This window comes from Dicentrarchus labrax, unplaced genomic scaffold (genome assembly GCF_905237075.1).
Source record: "Dicentrarchus labrax unplaced genomic scaffold, dlabrax2021, whole genome shotgun sequence".
Lineage (NCBI taxonomy): Eukaryota > Metazoa > Chordata > Actinopteri > Moronidae > Dicentrarchus > Dicentrarchus labrax.
This window is the reverse complement of record NW_026136964.1, coordinates 4,593-30,224: the sequence shown is the minus strand read 5'-3', so window position 1 is coordinate 30,224 and position 25,632 is coordinate 4,593. Positions and strand designations below refer to the sequence as shown.

At 40.0% G+C, this 25,632-nt stretch overlaps 1 protein-coding gene and 1 long non-coding RNA gene across 5 annotated transcripts in view; one reads left to right on the top strand and one right to left on the bottom strand.

Moving 5' to 3' along the window:
- LOC127360882 (uncharacterized) overlaps window positions 1-14,825 on the top strand; it is a 70,444-nt gene extending 55,619 nt beyond the window's left edge. Inside the window, exon 3 of the long non-coding RNA XR_007883961.1 lies at window positions 14,797-14,825. This is a non-coding gene — a long non-coding RNA (uncharacterized LOC127360882). The remainder of the gene's footprint in view (window positions 1-14,796) is intronic.
- The window catches only part of LOC127360878 (NACHT, LRR and PYD domains-containing protein 12-like), a 119,169-nt gene extending 94,837 nt beyond the window's left edge, over window positions 1-24,332 (bottom strand). Inside the window, exons 1-16 of one of the 4 annotated variants that reach the window (XM_051395299.1) lie at window positions 24,253-24,332; window positions 22,822-22,894; window positions 21,580-21,705; window positions 20,904-21,020; window positions 20,354-20,452; window positions 19,782-19,860; window positions 19,391-19,619; window positions 16,581-18,384; window positions 14,923-15,096; window positions 14,581-14,751; window positions 10,866-11,039; window positions 9,236-9,409; window positions 8,912-9,085; window positions 8,583-8,753; window positions 3,216-3,262; window positions 2,554-3,064 (exon numbers count right to left, since the gene is read on the bottom strand). In XM_051395299.1, coding sequence (XP_051251259.1) covers window positions 2,554-3,064; window positions 3,216-3,262; window positions 8,583-8,753; window positions 8,912-9,085; window positions 9,236-9,409; window positions 10,866-11,039; window positions 14,581-14,751; window positions 14,923-15,096; window positions 16,581-18,384; window positions 19,391-19,619; window positions 19,782-19,860; window positions 20,354-20,452; window positions 20,904-21,020; window positions 21,580-21,668 — 4,013 coding nt within the window. In that variant the 5' untranslated portion in view covers window positions 21,669-21,705; window positions 22,822-22,894; window positions 24,253-24,332. Of the gene's footprint in view, window positions 1-1,121; window positions 3,065-3,215; window positions 3,263-8,582; window positions 8,754-8,911; window positions 9,086-9,235; window positions 9,410-10,865; window positions 11,040-14,580; window positions 14,752-14,922; window positions 15,097-16,580; window positions 18,385-19,390; window positions 19,620-19,781; window positions 19,861-20,353; window positions 20,453-20,903; window positions 21,021-21,579; window positions 21,706-22,821; window positions 22,895-24,252 lie in introns of those variants that run through there. The other 3 variants (XM_051395298.1, XM_051395296.1, XM_051395297.1) reach the window with 3 other exon arrangements.
- Between the last annotated feature and the right edge of the window lie 1,300 nt (window positions 24,333-25,632).

The following is a 25,632-nucleotide window of genomic DNA, read 5'->3' as shown; positions in this document are numbered from 1 at the left end:
ATAATAAATTATTAAAAAATAATTTATTTATTTATTTTTGTGGCTCAAGGGGGCCAGCTGCCACAGGTTAGAGAGTAACAGATCAGAGGTATTAAAGGATGTTTAACTGGTTAGAGAGTAACAGATCAGAGGTATTAAAGGATGTTTAACTGGTTAGAGAGTAACAGATCAGAAGTTGATTTAGATAGTTTCACTCCTTATTTAGTGAGTAGTGAGCTAGTTTCTACCTTTGTTCATCGTATACAACCTCCTGGACAACTTTCAGCTAGTCTGCATGGAAGGTGGCAACCCTATAGCTAGCTAACGTTAGACAGTGATTGATAGACCGTTTGAAAGTGTCCCACCTAGTTTTGTGTAAAATAGTCTTTGTATGGTTGTTGCACTACACGTTTAGCTACACTGCATGTGTAGCTTGCAAACTCAGCTACACATTATTATTATTCTAAATATTCTTTAGCATGTAGCCGAGGTCTAGAGCTGACAAGGTAAACTGCAGGTCTAGGACTAACTCTTACATTAGCAACCCACCAATATGTGTGTGCCTGTACTGTCATGGTAATTAGTTTTTATTTTAAATCCCAGCATGGAAAACCGATGAGTTTGCAAGTTTACCTAGCATGATGGCTAATTCATTTTGAGAGAGATTTGTTTTTCTCAGAAATAATTTTAAACATTTATATTTTTTTATGTTCTATGAGAAAATACTTTCTCTCAAAACTTTTTTTAGTCTCAAATATTATTATTTTTTGCTCTCAGTGTGATAACTTTTTCTCTCAGATCATTTATTTTCTCACATGTAATAAAGACACAAATCTAACTCCATACTTAAGGCGCTGCCAGTGTTTGTGTGGGATGAATGCGCACCCTGCTGGTGAAAATAAGCAACTACATCTGAAATCTACTAGGCTGTATCGCTCTACACATTGTTAAGCTGTAAAACTGGGGATTGCACTGTGTGTGTAACTAATGGGCGTTACATACATATTAAAAGTAAGAATTAATAGTGAATTTTTAACTCTGATACACCGTCACAAAAAAATACATATTTCTCCATTATGTTCTTTCTGTAAAACAGAAATCAAATCTATCTCTCATCTATTCCTTAAACAGACTCACAAGAGTTCTGGATTGAAGTTGATTTATTCATTTTATTCAAGTTTAACCAGATTGACACCCATTAATGTCAGAAAGTCCTGTTTCTCATTAATGTTTGAACGAATTGAACCAATTGAATGATATTTGAATAAATCTGGGTAACACTTTATAATGAGTACACACTATTAAGCATTAGTTAAGCATGAATAAATACTGAAATCATCATTTATAACGCATGAATACACATTAGTATGTAGTTTATAAACACAGTTAAACATGTTTTATTCATCATTGATAAGCACATTAGTTATGGATTAGTAAATACTGAATACATCATTTATAAAGCATGATTCTGCTGTAAATAGTCATTACTATGTGGTTTATAATCACAGTTATAAATGTTTTACTCTTCATTGTACTGTACATTTCTGCATGCACTTGCACATCCACTATTCAGACATGTATTAATGATTAGTGACTGTGTTAGCAGATGTTCTATAAAAACTCACAACAAATTCATTTTCTAATGATGGCCTATAAACAGTGATTAATGCAGGAATTCACAGTTACAAAGCACTTACTACTCCTTCATTAAGTATTTTGCACAAGCTGATCTAAAGTGAGCACTATCTATGGCTTATTAAGCATTTACAAATGAGATATAAAGGCTGACAATGCCTCGAGACTCTCAACATGTTCAGTTATCTTAACAGACGAAGGAGAGACACAACAACGTTAGTAACGTTTCCATTTGGACAGTTTTGCTTTGACATCATTTAGATGTGGTTTCCAGCATCATTTATTATCTAGAATCATCCCAAAACTTTGATTTCTTTTGATTTCAACCTGACTTATCAAAGTTTGTACATTTGTTCCATGATGACCAAAGATGATGAATTTAGTTTGTTCAAATCAAAGCCACTCTTTACACCTTGGAACTATTTTTACACAGATGCTGAATTTGATCCTGAAAGACTCTTGTTTGACATTTGAACACATTTTTTCTTCACAGAAACAAAAGTTTTAAGGCAACAAAGTTCAGTTTTAGACTCAAAGTTGAATATTTGTTCACACTTTAATATTTGAGTCATAAAAACACTTTCCCTCTAACTGTGCTTTCAAAAAGAAGAAGATTTGAAAAACAAGCAGCCACATTTGATCCTAAAAATGTTAATTTTTCTCAGTTATAGAAGAAGATCAATTCTTTCTATCATTTCTTTCATCTCTACGTCTGCAGGCTGCACATTACCCTCACACATGATCCCTTCATCCCAGCATCCTTTGCTCTTCTCTTCCTTCAGCCTCCTCTTCCTCCTCTATTACAGTAAACACATCAGGTTGGTACTAACTAACATCAGCTGTGTGTGATCCTGTACAGACTGAACTATCTGGTCAGCAGTGAGAAAGTTTCTCTCTCCCTCCTACAGAGGACACAGAGACACTGAGGAACTGTAAGACCAGAACCAGAACCCAGGATAAAGAGGTTCAGTGAATGTGGTGTTGAAGGTGTGGAGGTGGATCAGTGTGTCAGAGGAGACTGTGTAGAAGGACAGAGTGCCAGCAGGACAGTCCACATACACTGCTACTCTACCAGAGGAGGAGGAAGAGGAGGAGGAGGAGGAGGAGGAGATGGATGTTCCTCTCTTATTGTGACAGACAGAGTAACCATCATCAGAGCAGAACAGACTCCAGGACTGATCATTCCCTCCAAACCAACAGTCTGTACTGTCTCCTCTCCTGCTGATTCCTCTGTAACTCACTGATATATAAACCCATCCTCTCCACTCGACCTCCCAGTAACAGCGACCAGTCAGACCATTTCTACACAGCAGCTGAGGCCAGTAGTTAAATCTGTCTGGATGATCAGGATATGACTGATCCTCCTTCACATGAATCATCTTCCTGTTGTTGTCAGACAGTTTGATGTTTCTGTTCACTGTGTTTGTGTCGACTGTGAGTTCACAGGAATCTGATGGAGAGAACAAGACACAATACAGCTGCAGTTATTGATCTATCATCTGATCATTGATTGACACTTTGATGATGACATCAGAGCTGTGAATGAGTGATGTCACAGTGTGAAGATGGTTGAATGTGTGCTGCTTTGTTTTCACACTTACACTTCCTCAGACCTGGTCTCAACCATCGGACTCCAGCAGGCTCCACCCTGAAAGGAGGAGGGGGGTCAGAGCAGCATGGAAACATGGACATTACATCGCTCTCATACACAGAGCTTATTCTCTACAAATGGACTTACATCTTCACATGGAGCACTTATTATTAATCAGCTGATAGTCTTTCAGTTCACTGGAGCTTCTTCTTATTGGCCGATGGCTACAGCTCATTATTTTCACTTATTGATGATCTATTATTATTATCAGTATTATATTTGTAACAGAATGTTTACATTGATTACCTTTAAACAGTTTAACATGGGAGGTGAATTGGTAAGAGCCGACTAAATATAATATTTCTAATCTGCTAATGCTAGTTAGCATACAGTCCATAAGAAGCTAATGCTAGTTAGCAACAGTCCATAAGAAGCTAATGCTAGTTAGCAACTGTCCATACGAAGCTAATGCTAGTTAGCAACTGTCCATACGAAGCTAATGCTAGTTAGCAACAGTCCATACGAAGCTAATGCTAGTTAGCAACAGTCCATACGAAGCTAATGCTAGTTAGCAACAGTCCATACGAAGCTAATGCTAGTTAGCAACAGTTCATACGAAGCTAATGCTAGTTAGCAACAGTCCATACAAAGCTAATGCTAGTTAGCAACAGTCCACATGAAGCTAATGCTAGTTAGCAACAGTTCACACGAAGCTAATGCTAGTTAGCAACAGTCCACACGAAGCTAATGCTAGTTAGCAACCGTCCATAAGAAGTTAATGCTAGTTAGCGTACAGTCCACATGAAGCTAATGCTAGTTAGCAACAGTCCATACGAAGCTAATGCTAGTTAGCAACAGTCCACACGAAGCTAATGCTAGTTAGCAACAGTTCACACGAAGCTAATGCTAGTTAGCAACAATCCATACAAAGCTAATGCTAGTTAGCAACAGTCCAAACGAAGCTTATGCCAGTTAGCAACAGTCCATAAGAAGCTAATGCTAGTTAGCAACAGTTCACACGAAGCTAATGCTAGTTAGCAACCGTCCATAAGAAGTTAATGCTAGTTAGCGTACAGTCCACATGAAGCTAATGCTAGTTAGCAACAATCCATACAAAGCTAATGCTAGTTAGCAACAGTCCAAACGAAGCTTATGCCAGTTAGCACAGTCCATAAGAAGCTAATGCTAGTTAGCAACAGTTCACACGAAGCTAATGCTAGTTAGCAACCGTCCATAAGAAGTTAATGCTAGTTAGCGTACAGTCCACATGAAGCTAATGCTAGTTAGCAACAGTCCATACGAAGCTAATGCTAGTTAGCAACAGTCCACACGAAGCTAATGCTAGTTAGCAACAGTCCATACAAAGCTAATGCTAGTTAGCAACAGTCCACACGAAGCTAATGCTAGTTAGCAACAGTCCAAGCTAATGCTAGTTAGCAACAGTCCACATGAAGCTAATGCTAGTTAGCAACAGTCCACATGAAGCTAATGCTAGTTAGCATACATTATGAAAGTCCAACTATTATTTGTAGTTAATAAGTTTGATTTTAATATCTGAATTTATGAGGGAAACTGTTTCAAGATGACTGTAGTTGCCTAAAATAGCCGCTAGAGGGCGCACTATGGATGTGATATGTAGTAAATCCAGTAGACGTGAGCGTTGCATGCTGGGATCAAAAACACCTCAGCTAAGCCCGATGCTAACAACTCACGAGTGAAGTTAGTTAATTCCATTTTATGGAAGAAATATTGTTGTTCTCATGTTTATGAGTCTGTACTGGAGCGAAGTTGTTGCCAGACCGCTGCGACCGGAGGATTTGCTTTCTTTTGTTTATATGATTGAGGACTCTGGAGAGTGTACTAGTTAGCATGCTACGTTGCTAGCAGACATGTAATTTTTCTGTGTGGTTATGATTAAGCAATTTTCTTATCAACAAAAACCAATTGGACTGTAAATGTTATGGAGACACTGAAATGAGTTAATATGCTGAGTTGTGTTTTAGAAATGCATTTATTTTTAGTGTAATGCTAATGTTTACATTTCTGGGCGCCATGTTCAGTGTTAAAGTCAGAGTTAAAAATATGCTATATGTGGGCTAATGCTCATGATTTGTATACATATGGGTTTTTCCTGATATAAATAATGTGTTTCAGTTCATGTTGAGATGATTAAAAATACATAAGGGTGAATATGAATGAGAGACATGATTGATTAGAGATAAGAGATAAGTTGTGTAACATGATTTATTAATATGGGTAAAAAAGGAAACAAAACACAATGATGTCTAAGCTTTTAAGGTCTCAGGATATAGTTCATCATTGCTTTTGTTATAAGTTACACTTGAGTTAAAGAGAGATATGATACTGTACAGTAATTGATGAGAGATAATTGGTTTTTTGAGTTGCTGGATCTACATTCTGGGTTTCCTGTGGGATGCGAGGCAGGGTTAGAGAGTATCTGGAATTCTCCATCTTCATCATCTTCCTGAAGATAAGATCTGAGCAAGCGTACAAACAAACACACACATTCTACCCGGGTAGCACATACACATTGAATACACTTGGACGGACATGGATACACACTAAGCTTTTGGACTGGACTTTGACCAACATTGATATCAGACAGCAATAAGCTGTAAAGAAACACTTTCACTTTCAGTTCTTTTATTTCTTTTATATATTGGAATGAATCTGAACTGTGATTCTACTTTTTGTTGATTGTGAAATTGTGTTTACCTTTTTACATTATTATTATTTACATTTACTCACTCCTTGAGTTGAACCTGAGTGCAGTAGTTACTTCTGTTATGAATTGGTGACATTGAACTGAATTGTTGTTTAGGTGACGCCTTTAGTTTTTCTGTTCTGTTGCCTGGATTGCTGTGTTTTTATGTAACCACAAGATGGCGCCTCAATTAGTAAAGCAAACACAGGTAACAATACAGGTGACACAGATGATGAGCTGATGACTGATAAATGTTATTCTATAGGATGAGTTAAGAGCAGTTGAATTTTGCTACTCTAATCTAAGTCTAATTTGTACCCCGGGGCTGCTGGAAGTCATTTTGAACAGGGGGTGCTGTGAAAAAATTGTTTGGTATTTTTGGACAAAAAACCTATGAGCCTATAGGCCTATTTAAAATACATTTTAAAAATAAATAAATAGATTGAGATTCACTACTTTATTGTCATATACACTTCAGTGCACACAGCCAGGGTCTGTAACACACAGACATCATCAGTTCTCAGATGAATACATGCACTATTAATTAAACTTCACAATAACGCTATAACAATGCAATAGATTTGTTCAGCTGGCATGAACCTGAGTCACTGCACCATCTACGTTTATGTCACACGTGACTCTATTAGCTCCAAAATCCTTTTACGCAAACCACAAGGAAATAATCTCAGACTATTTAAACGTTATTTAACAGTTCTCCACATCCATTACGCAAAGAACACACGATCAAAATAACACTCTCCATCTCCATCCTTTTTGATTACACGCACACTGGATAGCAACGTTGTTTGTTTAGTTCACAACCTCTGTCCAGTGGCGGATGATCAAAGTTGTGAAACTAACGTTAGTCCCTGTCAGAGCATATGAGCGGAGCGGGGAGCAAAAGGATTTTGTGTTGAGCGGCAATTTTTTTAAAGGTCGCTCCAGTCTTTGCACCTGCACGCGCACACCCACACTATTTTCTTTCAAAACTATGGAGTTTAATGTGTACTTCAGAAAAGAAACTGAGAAGTCGTACAAGTGTGCTATTCCTGTAAAAGTAACAGATGGGGATAATGTGGAACAAGAAAAAGGCGACATTGTTGAAGTCGTTTTGTTTTTTTGAGCGGAGTGGTGAGTGGAGCGGGATAAAATGTATGATGGAGCAGAACCAGGCGTAGCGGATGAGCGTCTCTCTCTCTCTCTCTCTCTCTCTCTCTCTCTTTTACGTCTCCGTTTCTCTTTTTAATCCTCTCAGAATCCGGTAGGTTTCCTCATACTCATCTCTAATAGACCCTGATTGGACAATGACAGGTTGACACCTGAATACTCTAATAAACAACAAAACATACGGCAGGAGGTGTTCAAGGACTGCTCAGAACACAGGAAAATTCAATATCTTCTAAAAAACATAGCAAATATACATTTCCCTGCATTAAACACAACTGATGTCACATCAGTAGTAATTAAGAATAGAATTTAAAATCCTCCTCCTCACCTACAAAGCTCTTCATGGTCAGGCCCCTTCATATCTTAAAGAGCTCATAGTACCCTATTACCCCTCTAGAACACTACATTCTCTGAATGCTGGGCTACTTGTGGTTCCTATAGTCTCTAAAAGTAGAACAGGAGCCAGAGCCTTCAGTTACCAAGCTCCTCTCCTGTGGAACCAGCTTCCAGTTGTGGTTCTGGAGGCAGACACCCTCTCCACATTCAAGAGTAGGCTTAAGACGTTCCTCTTTGATAAAGCTTATAGTTAGGGCTGGATCAGGTGAGTCCTGAACCATCCCTTAGTTATGCTGCTATAGGCCTAGACTATCGGGGGATTTCCCATGATGCACTGTGCTCCTCTCTTCCTCTCTCTTCTGCACTCATTCATGTCCCATTAATGCATGTTACTAACTTCACTTCTTCCCCGGAGTTCTTGTGCTTTCTCGTCTCGCAGGTTCTCATGGATCCTGGTGGAGCCTCAAAATTACTGATATTATTATTATTATTATTATTATTATTATTATTATTATCATTCTAATCTTATAATATATATTCTAAAATTATTATAGTTTCTATTATTATTGTCCATCGTTGTTGTCATTGTCATCATCTTCATGTTCACCATCAGTTATTTCTAGTCTCTCTCTCTCTCTCTCTCTCTCTCTCTCTCTCTCTCTCTCTCTCTCTCTTGTCAGGGCAGAAAAGGAAGTTTTTCCTTGCCGCTGTCTCCAAGGTCTTGCTCATGGTGGGAACTGTTGGGTCTCTGTAAATAATGTTATAAGGAGTTCGGTCTAGACCTGCTCTATTTGAAAACTGTCCTGAGATAACTTCTGTTATGAATTGGTGACATACAAATAAAACTGAACTGAACTGAACTGAATTGTTGTTTAGGTGACGCCTTTAGTTTTTCTGGACTAAAAGGTAACACACTGATGGCAGATGACATCCATCAAAATATCCCAAACTATTTATGATATGAGCCCACAAACCTGCAGCGTGACAACATTGACAAATATCAACCCGCCATGATGCTCACCAACCCATCAGGATAAACCACTGTCCTATTTTCCAATGTCGAAACAAGACATCGGTCCAGAAAAACAGAAATTTCATCACCTTTTCTCTGTCACCTGACTACTACTACTGTATTGATCCGCCTCATACCTGAGAGTGTCCAGTCTCCACTGTGGATCCTCCAGTCCAGCAGACAGCTTTGTTACTAAGTCTCCTGGATGATTGTAGCTCAGGTCCAGCTCTCTCAGATGGGAGGGGTTGGAGCTCAGAGCTGAGACCAGAGAAGCAAAACCTTCCTCTGTGATCAGACAGCCTGACAGCCTGCAAACACACAAAACAACACATTACATAATAAACATGTTCAAGGAAAGAGACTCAAACTAAATAAACAAAACAATGTTAGGAAGATGACAATTGTATCCATCAACATAATTCAGGTTTAAAGTGGTTATCAGTTGAACAGGTTGACAAATTCTGACCTGAGAATTTCCAGTTTACAGTGTGGACTCTTCAGTCCAACAGAAAGCAGCTTCAGTCCTGAATCCTGCAGGTCGTTGTTACTCAGGTCCAGCTCTCTCAGACTAGAGGACTGGGAGCTGAGAACTGAGACCAGAGAAGCACAACCTTCCTCTGTGATCAGACAGCCTGACAGCCTGCAAACACACAAAACAACACATTACATAATAAACATGTTCAAGGAAAGAGACTCAAACAACAACAATGTAAGGAAGATTACAATTGTATCCGTCAACATAATTCAGGTTTAAAGTGGTTATCAGTTGAACAGGTTGGCGAATCCTGACCTGAGAGTTTCCAGTTTACAGTGTGGACTCTTCAGTCCAACAGAAAGTAGCTTCAATCCTGAATCCTGCAGCTCTTTGTTACTCAGGTCCAGCTCTCTCAGATGGGAGGGGTTGGAGCTCAGAGCTGAGGCCAGAGAAGCACAACCTTCCTTTGTGATCCGACAGCCTGACAGCCTGCAAACACACAGAACAACATGTAGTCCGGTGTAAAAGTACAGGGGTTAAAACAAGTTAATTTGTAATACAAATAATTATTTCAGTGAATTAATTAAATAATTCAATGTTAACCGATAGATTAACATAAATTCATAATAAATAGAGTGTAAATAGTTAATTAAGTAGTTACATCAAACTGTTCTGTATAGTAGCTGAAGAAAAGTGTGTGGTAAACTAAACATGAATTTTCAGATTTGTGTCATTGGTTCATGCTGTTTCATTTGATTGGTTGCTGTAGTTATCACTCAATGTCACCTGTTGGTAATTGGCCGTAGGTAAGGGAGTGAACAGAAAAGGGGCGGGAGAATCGAGCCAAGAGGACGCCATTGCTGAACGGGAAGGACTGTTTCACGCTTCCTGAGGAGGACTTTACTTCTGCTGCCGTTGGCTTTCATCTTCATCTCTTCATTAAGTGTTTCTCCAGGACTTATTCCAGACCATGAGTTTGATTTTCCATGTGACTGTTAATTGTCACTGAGGATAAGGATTTCCCCGCCGCACCGCACCGAGCAACACACAGGCCTTTTTTAGCTTTTGTGTGCGTGTGTGTGTGTGTGTGTGTGTGTGTGTGTGTGTGTGTGTGTGTGTGTGTGTGTGTGTGTGTGTGTACGTGTGTGTGTGTGTGCGTGTGAGAGTGTGTGTGTGTGTGTGCGTGTGTGTGAGTGTGTGTGGGCCCACTGTTTTGTTTAGAGTTCAGTTAAGTAGCATATTTGATCTGAGTTTGATAAGTATAGAGAAATCGTATTAAGGGGTAAGAACTAGGAATTTTACAGGAGACCTGGAATTATTTGAATTTTGAATAGTATTTTGATATTGCCAATTCTATTTTGCTTATTATAAGTGTCCAAATTTCTACAGCGTTTTGCCAATTTTGATAAAGGTCATTTTGTTTACAACTATAGTATTTTTATTTTAAAGAAGTCTAATTTGAGTAATTGTGTTATTTCATTTTTGTTCATCTGTTAACTAACAAAGTAAATATTATTTGTGGTAAACTGGAAAACAACTGGTTAGTTAACTATTATTTCATTTATTTGAAAGAGTTGTCTGGGGTCAGTTATTTAAAATAGTGTAGAGTACGTGTGAATAGAGCCACTGCTTAGTCTAACAAAGTTGTTCGTTATTCATAAAGTATTAGGCCATAACAAGTTTCACACAAAACAGGTAAACCTTCGTGGTACCTACCTTAATAAATCAAACCCCAACACCCCATCATTTAAGTCCAGGGTGAGTTGCTTTAACTTAAGCATTTACTGAGTGTTGGGGTGCTACAAACACATTACATAATAAACATGTTCAAGGAAATAGACTCAAACTAAATAAACAAAACAATGTTAGGAAGATTACAATTGTATCCATCAACATAATTCAGGTTTAAAATGGTTATCAGTTGAACAGGTTGACGAATCCTGACCTGAGAGTTTTCAGTTTACAGTGTGGACTCTTCAGTCCAACAGAAAGCAGCTTCAGTCCTGAATCCCGCAGGTTGTTGTTACTCAGGTCCAGCTCTCTCAGACTAGAGGACTGGGAGCTGAGAACTGAGGACAGAGCTTCACAGCTTCTCTTTGAGAGGTTACAGCCACTCAGTCTGTAGAGACAATGATCAACAATAAGAAAAATAACATTTGTGACCAGCACTTTATCACTCAGCCAAAACCAAAAACACTTTAAATTAGTTCTGTAAAAATGATATCAGCTAGTGAGGAGTTCCCAATGTTGGTGATATATAATGTCTTTATAATCTCTCTAAGTCGAAAAGATAGCAGAGTATTTAAGTGATAATACAGAAATCCAACTCTTTCTCTACTTACAGAGCTTTGTTGGAGGCTTTGACCACTGGCAGTTAACTGTTTGATTTAAATAAACTTCTAATTTTGAACAGGGGGGGCTGTGAAAAAATTGTTTGGTATTTTTGGACAACAAACCTATGAGTCTATAGGCCTATTTAAAATACATTTTAAAAATAAAAAAATAAAAAAATAAAAAAAATAATAAAAAATAATAACTTTATTGTCATATACACTTCAGCGCACACAGCCAGGGTCTGTAACACACAGACATCATCAATTCTCAGATGAATATATGCGCTATTAGTTAAACTTCACATTAAAGCTATAACAATGCAATAGATTTGTTCAGCTGGCATGAACCTGAGTCACTGCACCATCTACGTTTATGTCACATGCGACTCTATTAGCTCCAAAATCCTTTTACGCAAACCACAAGGAAATAATCTCTGACTATTTAAACGTTATTGAACAGTTCTCCACATCCATTACGCAAAGAACACACGATCAAAATAACACTCTCCATCTCCATCCTTTTTGATTACACGCACACTGGATAGCAACGTTGTTTGTTTAGTTCACAACCTCTGTCCAGTGGCGGATGATCAAAGTTGTGAAACTAACGTTAGTCCCTGTCAGAGCATATGAGCGGAGCGGGGAGCAAAAGGATTTTGTGTTGAGCGGCAATTTTTTTAAAGGTCGCTCCAGTCTTTGCACCTGCACGCGCACACCCACACTATTTTCTTTCAAAACTATTAGTCCATGAGCCAGGGGGGTTGATCGGTATCATCGGGGGGGACAAATGCTATCATTGTTTTTTGGCAAGGTATACAGCCCTAGTACTAGAAAAATCACGATAGCAGTGCAGGGGTGGTAGCAAAATCATTTTTTTCAGCTCATGAAGTTACTAACCCCCTAAGATAAATTCCGTTTTTGAAATCTGGTGTATATCTGATTTAGGCTCATGGTAGGGATATTGTCAATATTCCATAATATGGTGCTTGGTATCGTTGGAAAGGGGACCTTTTAGGCTTTCATTTAAGCCCAGAACTGAATCTGTCTGACAAACACAGAGGTCACATGACTTCTTTAAACCAGAAATAACACACATTTTCTCACAATTTCCGCCTAAACTGTATGCTTTCTTTTATCCCTGGGGCATGAAGGAACATCAGGGAAAAAAAACTCAACAACTTCAATACTCAAGGCACTCTGATGATTCAGAAAATGTATAATATACCCCTACTATTTATTTGTGAGAGCCTTAAATTAAATAGAATAGAGCGAATAGAATGGACAAATAGGATGGAGCCCTACTAGTTGTAAAATTCAATAAAGAAACAGGTTGTAAAGTCAATATATTTAATCAAAGACTGGTTTGTATGTTGATATCCATTATTTTATTATCTAATCATCATCATTCTCCATGTCGTCCTCGTCTTAATCTGAACTTTCTACACAGGTCGCCTGGTTTTCACACTTTGTCAGTTTACACATGTCTGTGCACCTGAGGCCATTTGCAAGACACATACATCGAGTGAACATTTTTTTGTGCAGTTGCAGGCGAGTAGATCCAGGAGAGCTTCAGGTGCTGGCCGGCCTTCCATCCAGTGCAGCACCAACTGTTCACCTTCCTCCTCTGTCTTCATCTTCCATCCTCTGCCAACAGGGCTTGGTACTTGTGGGGCCTTTTCTAAACATCTTCTCCAAATTCCAGCCTGATAGTTAGCTCGCAGTGTGTGTTGCCTCCAGTGTTGGGCAAGTTACTTTTAAAATGTAATTAGTTACAGTTACTAGTTACTTCTTCTACTTCTTAAATTAGTTACTCAGTTACAAATTATAAAAGTAACTAGTTACTTCAGAAAGTAACTATTGCGTTACTTTCAACTACATTTTTAAATGCTCAAATGTGACCCCACCTCCACCCCTCTTTAATGGAACTTAAAACACACGTGCATGTTCAATTATTTATGATAAATCTGAATATTATAATGAAATGGACACTTAATACAATACATTATTAACAGAAACAATGTACACAAATCTAAACTATTTTAATGTTGCTGTGGGACAAAGTGAGACTAGCCTCCAATCAAATGCCATGTATGTAGATAATATATTTATATAGTGGATCCATACAAATAACACAATAGATGTTTTGGAACTTTTGATATTTATTGCCCCTCAACAGGCCACAACTGGGCAAAATTAAATTATGCTTGTTAAGCACTATACCAAAAATAAATAACAAATATATACACTCTTTGTAGTGCCAATAAAAAAAAACTTCAGACAATTGGTAGATATTCTGTACTTACAACAATATGAGGTGCTTTCTATCTAACATAATAATAGCATAATGTGCATTTCACGATTACATTCGTTCCTTTAATTTCTTGGAGGGAAAAGTAATGGCTATACTTCCATTTAGAGAAGGCTACTTTTGGATTATTTGGGCTCGCCATACCTGTCTTTCATTGACTGACTCGCTTGTGTTGTTCGTTGTGTGTCCGACTATGCGTGTTTTCGAACCAACTCTACCTCATCATGGTCCCATTTATGCATGTTACTAACTTCACTTCTTCCCCGGAGTTCTTGTGCTTTCTCGTCTCGCAGGTTCTCATTGATCCTGGTGGAGCCTCAAAATTACTGATATTATTATTATTATTATTATTATTATAATCATTATTATAGTTACTATTATTATTGTCCACCGTTGTTGTCGTTGTCATCATCTTCTTCATGTTCATCATCATCATCATCATCATCATCATCTTCATCAGTCATTTCTAGTCTCTCTCTTTCTCTCTCTCTCTCTCTCTCTCTCTCTGTCTGTCTCTGTCTGTCTCTCTCTCTCTCTCTCTCTTTCAGGGCAGAAAAGGAAGTTTTTCCTTGCCGCTGTCTCCAAGGTCTTGCTCATGGTGGGAACTGTTGGGTCTCTGTAAATAATGTTATAAGGAGTTCGGTCTAGACCTGCTCTATTTGAAAACTGTCCTGAGATAACTTCTGTTATGAATTGGTGACATACAAATAAAACTGAACTGAACTGAACTGAATTGTAGTTTAGGTGACGCCTTTAGTTTTTCTGGACTAAAAGGTAACACACGCTGATGGCAGATGACATCCATCAAAATATCTCAAACTATTTATGATATGAGCCCACAAACCTGCAGCGTGACAACATTGACAAATATCAACCCGCCATGATGCTCACCAACCCATCAGGATAAACCACTGTCCTATTTTCCAATGTCGAAACAAGACATCGGTCCAGAAAAACAGAAATTTCATCACCTTTTCTCTGTCACCTGACTACTACTACTGTATTGATCCGCCTCATACCTGAGAGTGTCCAGTCTCCAGTGTGGATCCTCCAGCCCAGCAGACAGCTTTGTTACTGAGTCTCCTGGATGATTGTAGCTCAGGTCCAGCTCTCTCAGATGGGAGGGATTGGAGCTCAGAGCTGAGACCAGAGAAGCACAACCTTCCTCTGTGATCAGACAGCCTGACAGCCTGCAAACACACAAAACAACACATTACATAATAAACATGTTCAAGGAAAGAGACTCAAACTAAATAAACAAAACAATGATTTGAGACAATGTTAGGAAGATTACAATTGTATCCGTCAACATAATTCAGGTTTAAAGTGGTTATCAGTTGAACAGGTTGATGAATCCTGACCTGAGAGTTTCCAGTTTACTGTGTGGACTCTTCAGTCCAACAGAAAGCAGCTTCAGTCCTGAATCCTGCAGGTTGTTGTTACTCAGGTCCAGCTCTCTCAGACTAGAGGACTGGGAGCTGAGAACTGAGGACAGAGCTTCACAGCTTCTCTCTGAGAGGTTACAGTCACTCAGTCTGTAGAGACAATGATCAACAATAAGAAAAACTAGAAAATTCCTAAAGAAATTTTGATTGTGCCTTGCTCTGGCCCGTATGTTAATACCATGTCTACATGCTAATCGCTAGCTGTGCGCTAATCGCTAGCTAAATGCTAATCGCTAATCGCTAGCTAAGTGCTAGCTTTGGTTAATGTGTTTAATTGTATTATGCTCCTGAAGGAGAGCTAATGTAAATTAAGGAACAGCTCATAGTGGGGTAAAATATTTAAGGTGTATTGTTCTTATTTTGTGTTAATATTAAAATCATTCAGCTTTAAATTGTTTGTTTGTTAGCCACCTGCTAATTATCTTTAGCTAGCCAGCTAGCGCTAGCTTATTAATGCCATGTCATTCTCTGTAGCTAGCTGTGTGTGTGTGTGTGTGTGTGTGTGTGTGTGTGTGTGTGTGTGTGTGTGTGTGTGTGTGTGTGTGTGTGTGTGTGTGTGTGTGTGTGTGTGTGTGTGTGTGTGTGTGTGTGTGTGTGTGTGTGAGCAGGCTTTGGTTGTCATGGCAATCAGGGGAGCCCACAGCAGCTGCGCACGCTCTCTCTCTGTCTCTAACTCCTCAGAGAGACAGAAACATTTAAAATGAATCCCCTCAAAAGCATGGCCAGGAACGTCCAAAATGAAAACTGAAAAGACCGTGAGTGTCGTCATCTTGTTGACTATAGCACTGCCGAGTTTCAGTGGCTAAAGTTAAAAAATGTGACCTGGGGAGATTGAGAGAGAAGAGGTTCAACGAGCGTTTTTCAAGATTGCTCCTCTAAAATTAACATGGGAGTAGATGGGGCCGTGAGAGGGCGTTGCTGGCGCATCAGTGCGTTTCCCGCCAAAACTATTTGTCTGACAGCTTCAGCAGTAGTATCACTGCGACCCCAACGAATTTACCTACGTTTCTATCTATAAATTATTTCGGTAGAGTGAAATTTGTGGCCATGACAGCAGTTTACAAATTTATTTTTCGACAAATTTTTCTCTCTCCCCACACTCTAGCGATGATGTCACGCACTCTGGCGGTTTTTTTCAGTTGGAGGTTCTCGCAATACACACCCATTCATTTTTTGGACCGGTTTTTGGCGATTTACCGGCAAACCGTTTGGGGGAATTCTTAGAAAAGTCATAGCACTAATGTCCTCATCGAGCCGCACGTTTTGATACCTTTTTTGTGTATGTGCGACAAAAGCTGCGGGAGAAGAAGCGCGCCGAAAAAGCGTACGGAAGAATAATAATAAGCACGAGGAAGAGTAGTATTGTGCTTGCTTATGCAAGGCACAATAATAACATTTGTGACCAGCACTTTATCACTCAGCCAAAACCAAAAACACTTTAAATTAGTTCTGTAAAAATGATATCAGCTAGTGAGGAGTTCCCAATGTTGGTGATATATAATGTTTTTATAATCTCTCTAAGTCGAAAAGATAGCAGAGTATTTAAGTGATAATACAGAAATTTCTGTACTTACAGAGCTTTGTTGGAGGCTTTGACCACTGGCAGCAGCCTCAGAAGAGCCTCCTCTGAAGCAGAGTATTTCTTCAGGTCAAACACGTCCAGATCTTTTTCTGATGACAGTAAGATGAAGCCCAGAGCTGACCACTGAGCAGGAGACAGTTTATCTGTGGAGAGATGTCCTGAACTCAGGGACTGTTGGATATGATCCACTAGAGAACGATCATTCAGTTCATTCAGACAGTGGAACAGATTGATGCTTCTCTCTGCAGAGAGACTCTCACTGATCTTCTTCTTGATGTACTGGACTGTTTCCTGATTGGTCTGTGAGCTACTTCCTGTCTGTGTCAGCAGACCTCGTAGGAGATTCTGATTGGTCGGCAGTGAAAGACCCAGGAGGAAGCGGAGGAACAGGTCCAGGTGTCCTTGTTGACTCTCTAAAGCCTTGTCCACAGCACTCTGGTGGAGATATTTTAGATTCCCTTTGTCGTTAATTAATTTAGACCACCAGGATGTTGTTTGTTGTTCTGCCAGCAGATTGACTCCAGAGTTGATGAATGTCAGATGGACATGAAGAGCAGCCAGAAACTCCTGCACACTTAGATGAATGAAGCAGAAGACCTTGTCCTGGTACAGTCCTCTCTCCTCTTTAAAGATCTGTGTGAACACTCCTGAGTACACTGAGGCTGCTCTGATATCGATGCCACACTCTGTCAGGTCTGATTCATAGAAGATCAGGTTGCCTTTCTGCAGCTGCTCAAAAGCCAGTTTTCCCAGAGACTCAATCATCATCCTGCTCTCTGGACTCCAGTGTGGATCTGTCTCAGCTCCTCCATCATACTTGATGGTCTTCACTTTGGACTGAACCACCAAGAAGTGGATGAACATCTCAGTCAGGGTCTTGGGCAGCTCTCCTCCCTCTCTGGTCTTCAACACATCCTCCAGAACTGTAGCAGTGATCCAGCAGAAGACTGGGATGTGGCACATGATGTGGACGCTTCGTGATGTCTTGATGTGGGAGATGATTCTACTGGCCTGCTCCTGATCTCTGAACCTCTTCCTGAAGTAGTCCTCCTTCTGTGGGTCAGTGAACCCTCTGACCTCTGTCACAATGTCAACACACTCAGGAGGGATCTGATTGGCTGCTGCAGGTCGTGTGGTTATCCAGAGGCGAGCAGAGGGAAGCAGTTTCCCCCTGATGAGGTTTGTCAGCAGCACACCCACTGAGGTGGACTCTGTAACATCAGTCAGGATCTCAGTGTTGTGGAAGTCCAGAGGAAGTCGACACTCATCCAGACCGTCAAAGATGAACACAACCTGGAACTCTTCAAACCTGCAGATTCCTGCTTCTTTGGTTTCAGTAAAGAAGTGATGAACAAGTTCCACCAAGCTGTACTTTTTCTCTTTCAGCACATTCAGCTCTCTGAAAGTGAATGGAAATGTGAACTGTATGTCCTGGTTGGCTTTGTCTTCAGCCCAGTCCAGAGTGAACTTCTGTGTTAAGACTGTTTTCCCAATGCCAGCCACTCCCTTTGTCATCACTGTTCTGATTGGTTCATCTCTTCCAGGTGAGGCTTTAAAGATGTCTTCTTGTCTGATTGTTGTTTCTGGTCTGTCTGGTTTCCTGGATGCTGTTTCAATCTGTCTGACCTCATGTTCATCATTGACCTCTGCAGTCCCTCCCTCTGTGATGTAGAGCTCTGTGTAGATCTGGTTCAGAAGGGTTGGGTTTCCTGCTTTAGCAATCCCCTCAAACACACACTGGAACTTCTTCTTCAGGTTACATTTAAGTTCACGTCGGCAAGCTGGAGCAGCAGTTCCTGAATGAAGAAAGAAGAAATGTAGTTAATAAGTAGAAGCTCCAATAAATCTGATGGATGTAAACTTTAAGACATCAAGATGGTATTTATGGTCCTTGCAGTAAATCACTCCAGCTCATCAGTTGTAAACAGTTTCTGTTTTCAGACCAGAATGGACATAGATCGGATACAATGTGTGCGTCATATTATCAGCAGAGTTTTAAAAGTAAACTTCTCCCAGTTGCCTCCATTTCCCTTTCCATCAAATCAATCATGTTTAACAGGCTATCTGCTATTGGATCTAGGCATTGCCCTGGTGTATCGGAAAATTGGAAGACGGGGTCAGCAGCCAAAGCCCCATGAAGCTGCCCGACATTATTGATGGAGTGAGCAGAGCCGTTAGCGCTCAGACTGTGGTACAAATCCTCAACATGGAAAGCACCTTGGAAAGAGCTGTCGCACTGCGGTTTTCCCAACGAAAACATCTTATAGAGCTTAACCAGCTGTGTCATAACAACTGGAAAACTTGGGGAAGGTTTCCGCTTTGCAAAGGACTGAATCGATTTGAAGACCAGAATGGACAATGGCTGCGTGCTATTGAAATGCTGGCTGCGCTCCCTAACCCGAACAATCATAATCTAATCTGCCTTCCGCCTCTGTGCCCCGGCCTTGGCCAAGACCGCTGCTGAAACAACTCCTCCAGAAAGCCTTCGCTCTTTTTACTCTCCCCCTTCTCTGGTCCCCCCCCCCCTTCTACCTCCCCCGTTGCAAGTTGTTTTGAGTTTTTATGTTGTAAAGTGTGATCATATGTGCTTATGTTGCTGAGGTTTTTTTCCCAGTCCCACACTGTACTCCCCCACAGGAGCAGAGTCTGGGTGCTGCCTTTTTTTCTCCTCCCCTCTCCTCTTGTTTTTCTCCCCTTTTTCCTCCCCCCCTACAAGTAATTTCCCCACGGGGATTATTAAAGTATTTCTTATTCCGATTCTGATTCTGATGTCCAATCTCAATCATCATCAAATCATCTTACTGCTCTGTAGACAGTCAGCCAGCTCCTCCTGCTTCATTCTCCTCAGGTAGTGCACTGTGATCTTCAGAAATGCCTCTCTGCTGCTCCTCCTCTGCTCTTCATCCTCACCATCCAACACTTCCTCATCCTCCCTCTGACTCGCTGAGTATTCTGTGTAATCTGGACTCAGAACCTTCTGGATCTTCTTCAGCTCGTTCTTCACAAAAGTGACAATGTTGTCCTCCAGCAGCTGGAACAGAATATTATATGAATGACTCAATCAAAGTCAAATCATGGAAGCAAACATCAGATCCATGTTGGACAGACTGACAATCCACTGGTCTAAAAAGTGCAGCATGGAGATTATTGTGAACACAATAGATGTAAAAGTAGTTGTTGTCCATGTACAGACCATAAATATGGAGTCCAGGTGTGTTTGATGCTGCTGGGCAGACTGACCACTGGGAACCTCTGAGCTCTCCTGGTCCACTCTGTGGAGGAATCATGAAGAATGAGCTCACATTATGTCTGTCCACACAGAGACAAACACAAGGTAAAGGTCCATGAAGTGATATTTGGATGTGAACAGTGAATCTGATGACTCCCTGTAGTGGTAAAGGTTTATTAGTCCTGCTGATCCCACTGAGAATCAACAGCTCAGTTTGGTTCAGTCCCAACAGCTCTCACCAACCCCTCCATATAGCTCTCCCTCCCTCACTGTACACTGCTGAAGTGCCCTGGAGCAAGGCACCTAGAGCCTCCAGCTGCTCCAGTGGAGCTGCTCAGTGTCTGCTTGTATCAGACTGGTTGTACTGGGCAGCTCCCAGTGTGAATGTGTTTGACTGTGTGAGTGTGAGGCAGCTGCTGCTGAAAGAGTGTTGTTGCTCAGAGAACTTCATCTGAGTCAGTAAAGGTAAAACTGAACAACTGAGAGTCTGATAAAAACACATAATTTTATTTTCACCATCAGTTTGAAATCCTCACCTTTCATCAACAGAGTGGCGGCCATCTTTGAAGTGCATAAGATGATCCATAGAGCGATCACTCTTCATGGACACACAGCTGGGTTCAGGTTTTTTCCTCCTGATAGAAAAACAGGATCAGTTCTGCACTGCACCCACAACACACTGAGACAGAACCTGCCAGTGACTGAATACACCGACTGTACACAGTGTATTTGTACCCAGGGAGTTCTTGGTTAGGATTCCTATAAAGTGTTTGATTTAGACATGTTTCACTGTGTATTTTAAAGCTGTATTGAGTGCAGTGTGCAGTATAGGCGGGGAGATGATGGAGTGGAGTGATCATATCGGTCCAATTAGGATAAAAAGAGGAACAGACGTGGTGTCAAAGCAGTGAGTTTCTATAAACTGCTGCAACTATTTGTTCACTGTGAAACTGAGGTTGTAAATTGAGCTGACCAACCATCACCGTCTATTAAAAGACATTTTAAAACATTTAAAAATAGAGATTTCACAACAGAGTCTGATAAAAACACATCATTTTATTTTCACCATCAGTTAGAAATCCTCACCTTTGATCAACAGAGTGGCGGCCATCTTTGAAGTATATACGATCACCCATAGAGCGATCACTCTTCATGGACACACAGCTGGGTTCAGGTTCAGGACAGTCTGGTCTCTGATGGATCCTGATAGAAAGAAATTCATTAAAGCTCACATATTCAGAAACATTCTCACTGAATCAAAGACTTTGTGAAATTATGTATAATTTGAAATGTTTGAATACAGGGCTGGACAATAAGAACAATGTCTTCAATTACTGACATTATGGACGTGTTACTGAACACAATTTACTGATGTCACACACTTCAACACACTGTCTGAATTCCATATAATTAAAGTGAGAGCAGCTATAACATCTAACCAGTGAGCAATCAGCTCCCAGTCCAGTCCAGAAGAGCAGAATGTGGAACTGGTCAGACTGGAATGAATCAGGACAAACATCAGCAGTGAGCAACATGAGGAAGGAAATCTGCTCTGATTGATTCAAACACACGTTACTGTTACATTTCTCATTATGAAGCTGAATGTTTCTCCTGATACTGATTTGAGATCAGATTGTCCAGCCCTGTTTGAATACTGACAACTACGTATTTTTGCTCAGATAAATGTCTTTGTTTCAAATGGAGAATCAAAGCCTTTGTGACATGGAGAAGAGTCATGGACAGTTAGAGATCCTCATCTCACCTCTGAGCTTTGGTCCTTGTGTCATGTTCCCCACACAGAGTGCTTTTAGAGGGAGGGACTCCCTCCTCTCTGTCCTCACACTGATCCATAGCAGAGCCCACACCTTCACACAGACACAGCAACCTGCTGGGAGAGATCACACATTATTTCCCATCATTCCTCTCAGTCACATGACAAACACACACAGCTCTGATTGGAGGGATTAGTCGACTCGCAGCAACGTGAACTCAGAAATGTTGAGTACCAAAATTTTATGTCAGAAATATACAGTGTGGGTCCCCAGCATTTAGAAACTGACAGATTCCAACTCAATTATCACTATTAGCATTAATAAGCATGTATGTATGTCTGTATGGAGAATATTTCAACAGATACTATAGTAGTGGTTTTGGGAGTTGCTGAGGATGATGGATCAAATTCTGACATTTACAAAATACAAAATTGCACTTTAAATTATTTATTTTATTTGAACTCCAGGTTCACTAATATTGAGGTTATTTATATGCATAATACATTGGAACTGCAGTTTAGGAAGCTCTTTGTCATTGGTGTTCAGATATTTATTCAAATTTCTGCTGGTGTTCTTTTGCTGTGCAGCTTTTTCTCATTGACCTGTGTCTCTGCAGCTGTGGTTATGCATTAAGCAAATAAATAATCTCAAAATTGACTAAAAAATCCTCAAAAATCAGCCCACTGGGAGATGAAATGTTGCCACTGATGTCAGAAATTGATTCATCATCGTCAATAACCCCCCAAAAAACACTCTTATATTGTCTAAATCAGCCAAACAATTACTGAAATATTGTCCATATAGCTGATTATTAATGCAAATTATGCTAATTGACCAACATATGCAAGTTAGCATCTGTCAGTGTGTAAATGCTGGAGATGCAGACTGTATATTTCTAACACACAATAGGACAATAGGACTCTACTGGCTGATATAAACGGCTCATTCAGCTCAATACTAAATCCACTCATCTGACAGTTTCCATGGCAGAGTAGAAATGTTGTTGGCACTTTGAGCTGCAGTATCTAAGAAATGACATTCACAATGCTCTTTAGTCTGTGGGGTTGGTTGAAGACTAGAGAAATACACTTCATGTTGCTGTTTCACTTCTATTTGACTGACTTTGAAAAGCTCCTCAACAGTTGAAATGTTGCTCTTTTTCCAAGTCTACTATATCCAGTGCAGAGCATGCAGTGGCAGCTAGTCCAATCATCCAAAATCAATCCTGTTACCTTGGCAGCTGCTGCTGAATTCACATCCACATCAGCTCCCAGAGACTTTCTACCTTCATCTGTAGAGGAAACACTGAGAGCAGAGCTGAAAGCATCAGTCCAATCACTGATCAGCACTGAGAACTCATCATCACTCATTCATCCTTTACATCAGTGGTTCCCAACCTTTTTCTATCACTGAGTAAACTGACGACCCCCGACTGAGTGACATATTTTATACATATTTCATATTATATCTAAAACTGTACAATCAACCCAAATATTGAACTCAGTAACTGCAAGAAGTTGAAGTTGATTCTGATTAATTCTGAGCAGATTATTTCCTGTTTAGGGAACTTTTTATACAGTTTGTCTGTGTTATGTATCTTTTATCATTTTAACAATCATAAATACTTAATATGCTTCTTTTTGGACAAATTCACTGTTTTCTTGTCCCTGATGTTTGGTCATTGATCTATTAGACAGTTTACTTTACATTGACTTTTCTTCACAGAAGTGAACCAGATGCTGAGATATAAGCCAACCTACAGACCCCCCATGAAGCTTTGGTGACCACTAGTGGGGGTCCCGACCCTCAGGTTGGGAACCACTGATTTACATCATTTCTCCTGTAAAACTATCAGCTGCTTCTCCACTGATTGGCTGCTTCTCTCTGTTTCATCTCAGTGTCAGTTGAATCCCTTTGGCTTGTTGGACTGTTGCTCAGACTAAAGAAGCAGTTAGAAAACATGACTGTGAACTCTGGGAACTACTGATGGCCTTTTCTCATCACTGTCACACATTGCAAACTAATCAATACATGGATCAATAGTGGTTTGTTATTGGCCAGAGGAGATGCTGCTTGTTCTCATTGGTCAGTGTTGAGGAAGAATGAGAGCAGAAAGCTGCCATCAGCTGCTCTACTTCTACTATCAGTCCACTAGATGGCCTCATGGAGCTGCATTTATCTGACAGCTTTACTTCCTGCTTACTTTTCAAACATGGGATCAGTTTATAAAATAGAATTCATTATTTTACATTCAAGCAGCCAAAAGTATTTGAAGTAGTTCATATTGGCTCCACCTGCAGCAACTCCAACATTAAAGTACTGATTACATGTTAATGCATCAATAATAATCATCCACTAATATAATAATACAACACTGACAGAGGCCATTCTGTACACTGACTACTTTCACTTTACATACTTCAACTACATTGATAAGGTGAGCTCATAAAGACAGACAGAAATCATACAGTGAGTACTCTGAGTACTGTCAGTGAGTACTCTGATTACTTTGAACAGTGACACACTGACAGTAAGATGGAGGAAACTCTTCCTCCATGTTGGTTCTCAGTTGTAGAGTTTTCTGCTCTTTCTACTGAACTAAACTAACAAGATGAACAAAGAGTCATTGAGGAGTCAAACAGTGAAAAGTGTCTCTTACTAACCTTCACATGGACAGAAGAAGAAGCTGCGACACGACGAGTTCACAAAGTGAAAGTAACCTGTGGACAGGGAGTGGCTGTGACGTCACGGTTGTCAGGGCAACGGCAGGTGTGTGGGAGGGAAGAGAGAAAAGACTGAGTGAGTGTCTGCAGAGAGAGACTGGGAGCTTCAACTACATTGTGCTGATAATACTTCTGTAACTGAGGAACTTTTTTAATGCAGCACTTTAAGTTGTAATGCAGTATTTCTGTAGTGTAGTATTACTACTTTTACTATTTTCAGCTTTGAACTGTTGGTCAGACAACATTGTGTCACTGTGGGCTCTGGATGATTGTAACAGGCATTTCTCAATATATTCTCAAATTGTACAATTTAGATTAATGACAATAATAATTAGTCACAGTCCTTCCTAAATAGTTGAAATCAGCTCCACCTGAGCAGCTACAACAGCCAAATACAGCAGTAATAATAATCTAATGATAGAATATAATATAGTGTAACACCTGTAGTTCCTTACTCCCCCCAGGGTGTCCTGACTCCATCCTGTGTTCCTCTAATCCAAGTCTACAGGAGGACGGACTGGTCTCTGAGGCCTCTGGTTACTGGTTGAGGGTCAGTCCCCATACTGGGGGCAGAGGATCCTACTCTCTATGATCTCTTCTAACCTCTGACACTCTCCAGTTTAAAGGATATCACACATACAGAAAGGCAGTTCTCATCATATATGACCTCTGTACAATGAACATATACAGATATCAAACATTTCTGATGCCCAACTCAGTGAATGTCTGTATAAGTCCTTTATTTGTTTCAGTGGGGCAATTGATTTTGCCACAGTAGCAATAACAGTAACACAGGGTGAGACATACCCACCAATGACTACACATATTTAAACACATAAAAACATAAAACATTAAAACATCATTCTTTGAAAACTTCCTTTTCAGAGTCACAAACCTTGGACAGACCCCGGCTCTAGGTGGGTGGAAGAATTGATCTTCTTCTATAACTCTGAGAAACATTGGCTCAAATCAAATGTGGCTGCTTGTTTTTTAAAATCTTCTTTTTGAACCCATAATAAGAGGAAAAGTGTTTCTATGACTCAAATATTAAAATATGAACAAATATTCAACTTTGAGTCTAAAACTGAACTTTGTTGCCTTAAAACTTTTGTTTCTGTGAAGAAAAAAAGGTTCAAATGTGAAACAAGAGTCTTTCAGGATCAAATTCAGCATCTGTGTAAAAATAGTTCCAAGGTGTAAAGAGTGGCTTTGATTTGAACAAACTAAATTCATCATCTTTGGTCATCGTGGAACAAATGTACAAACTTTGATCTACTCAGGTTTTATGCTCATGGTTGTCTAATATAGTTTTATATATCA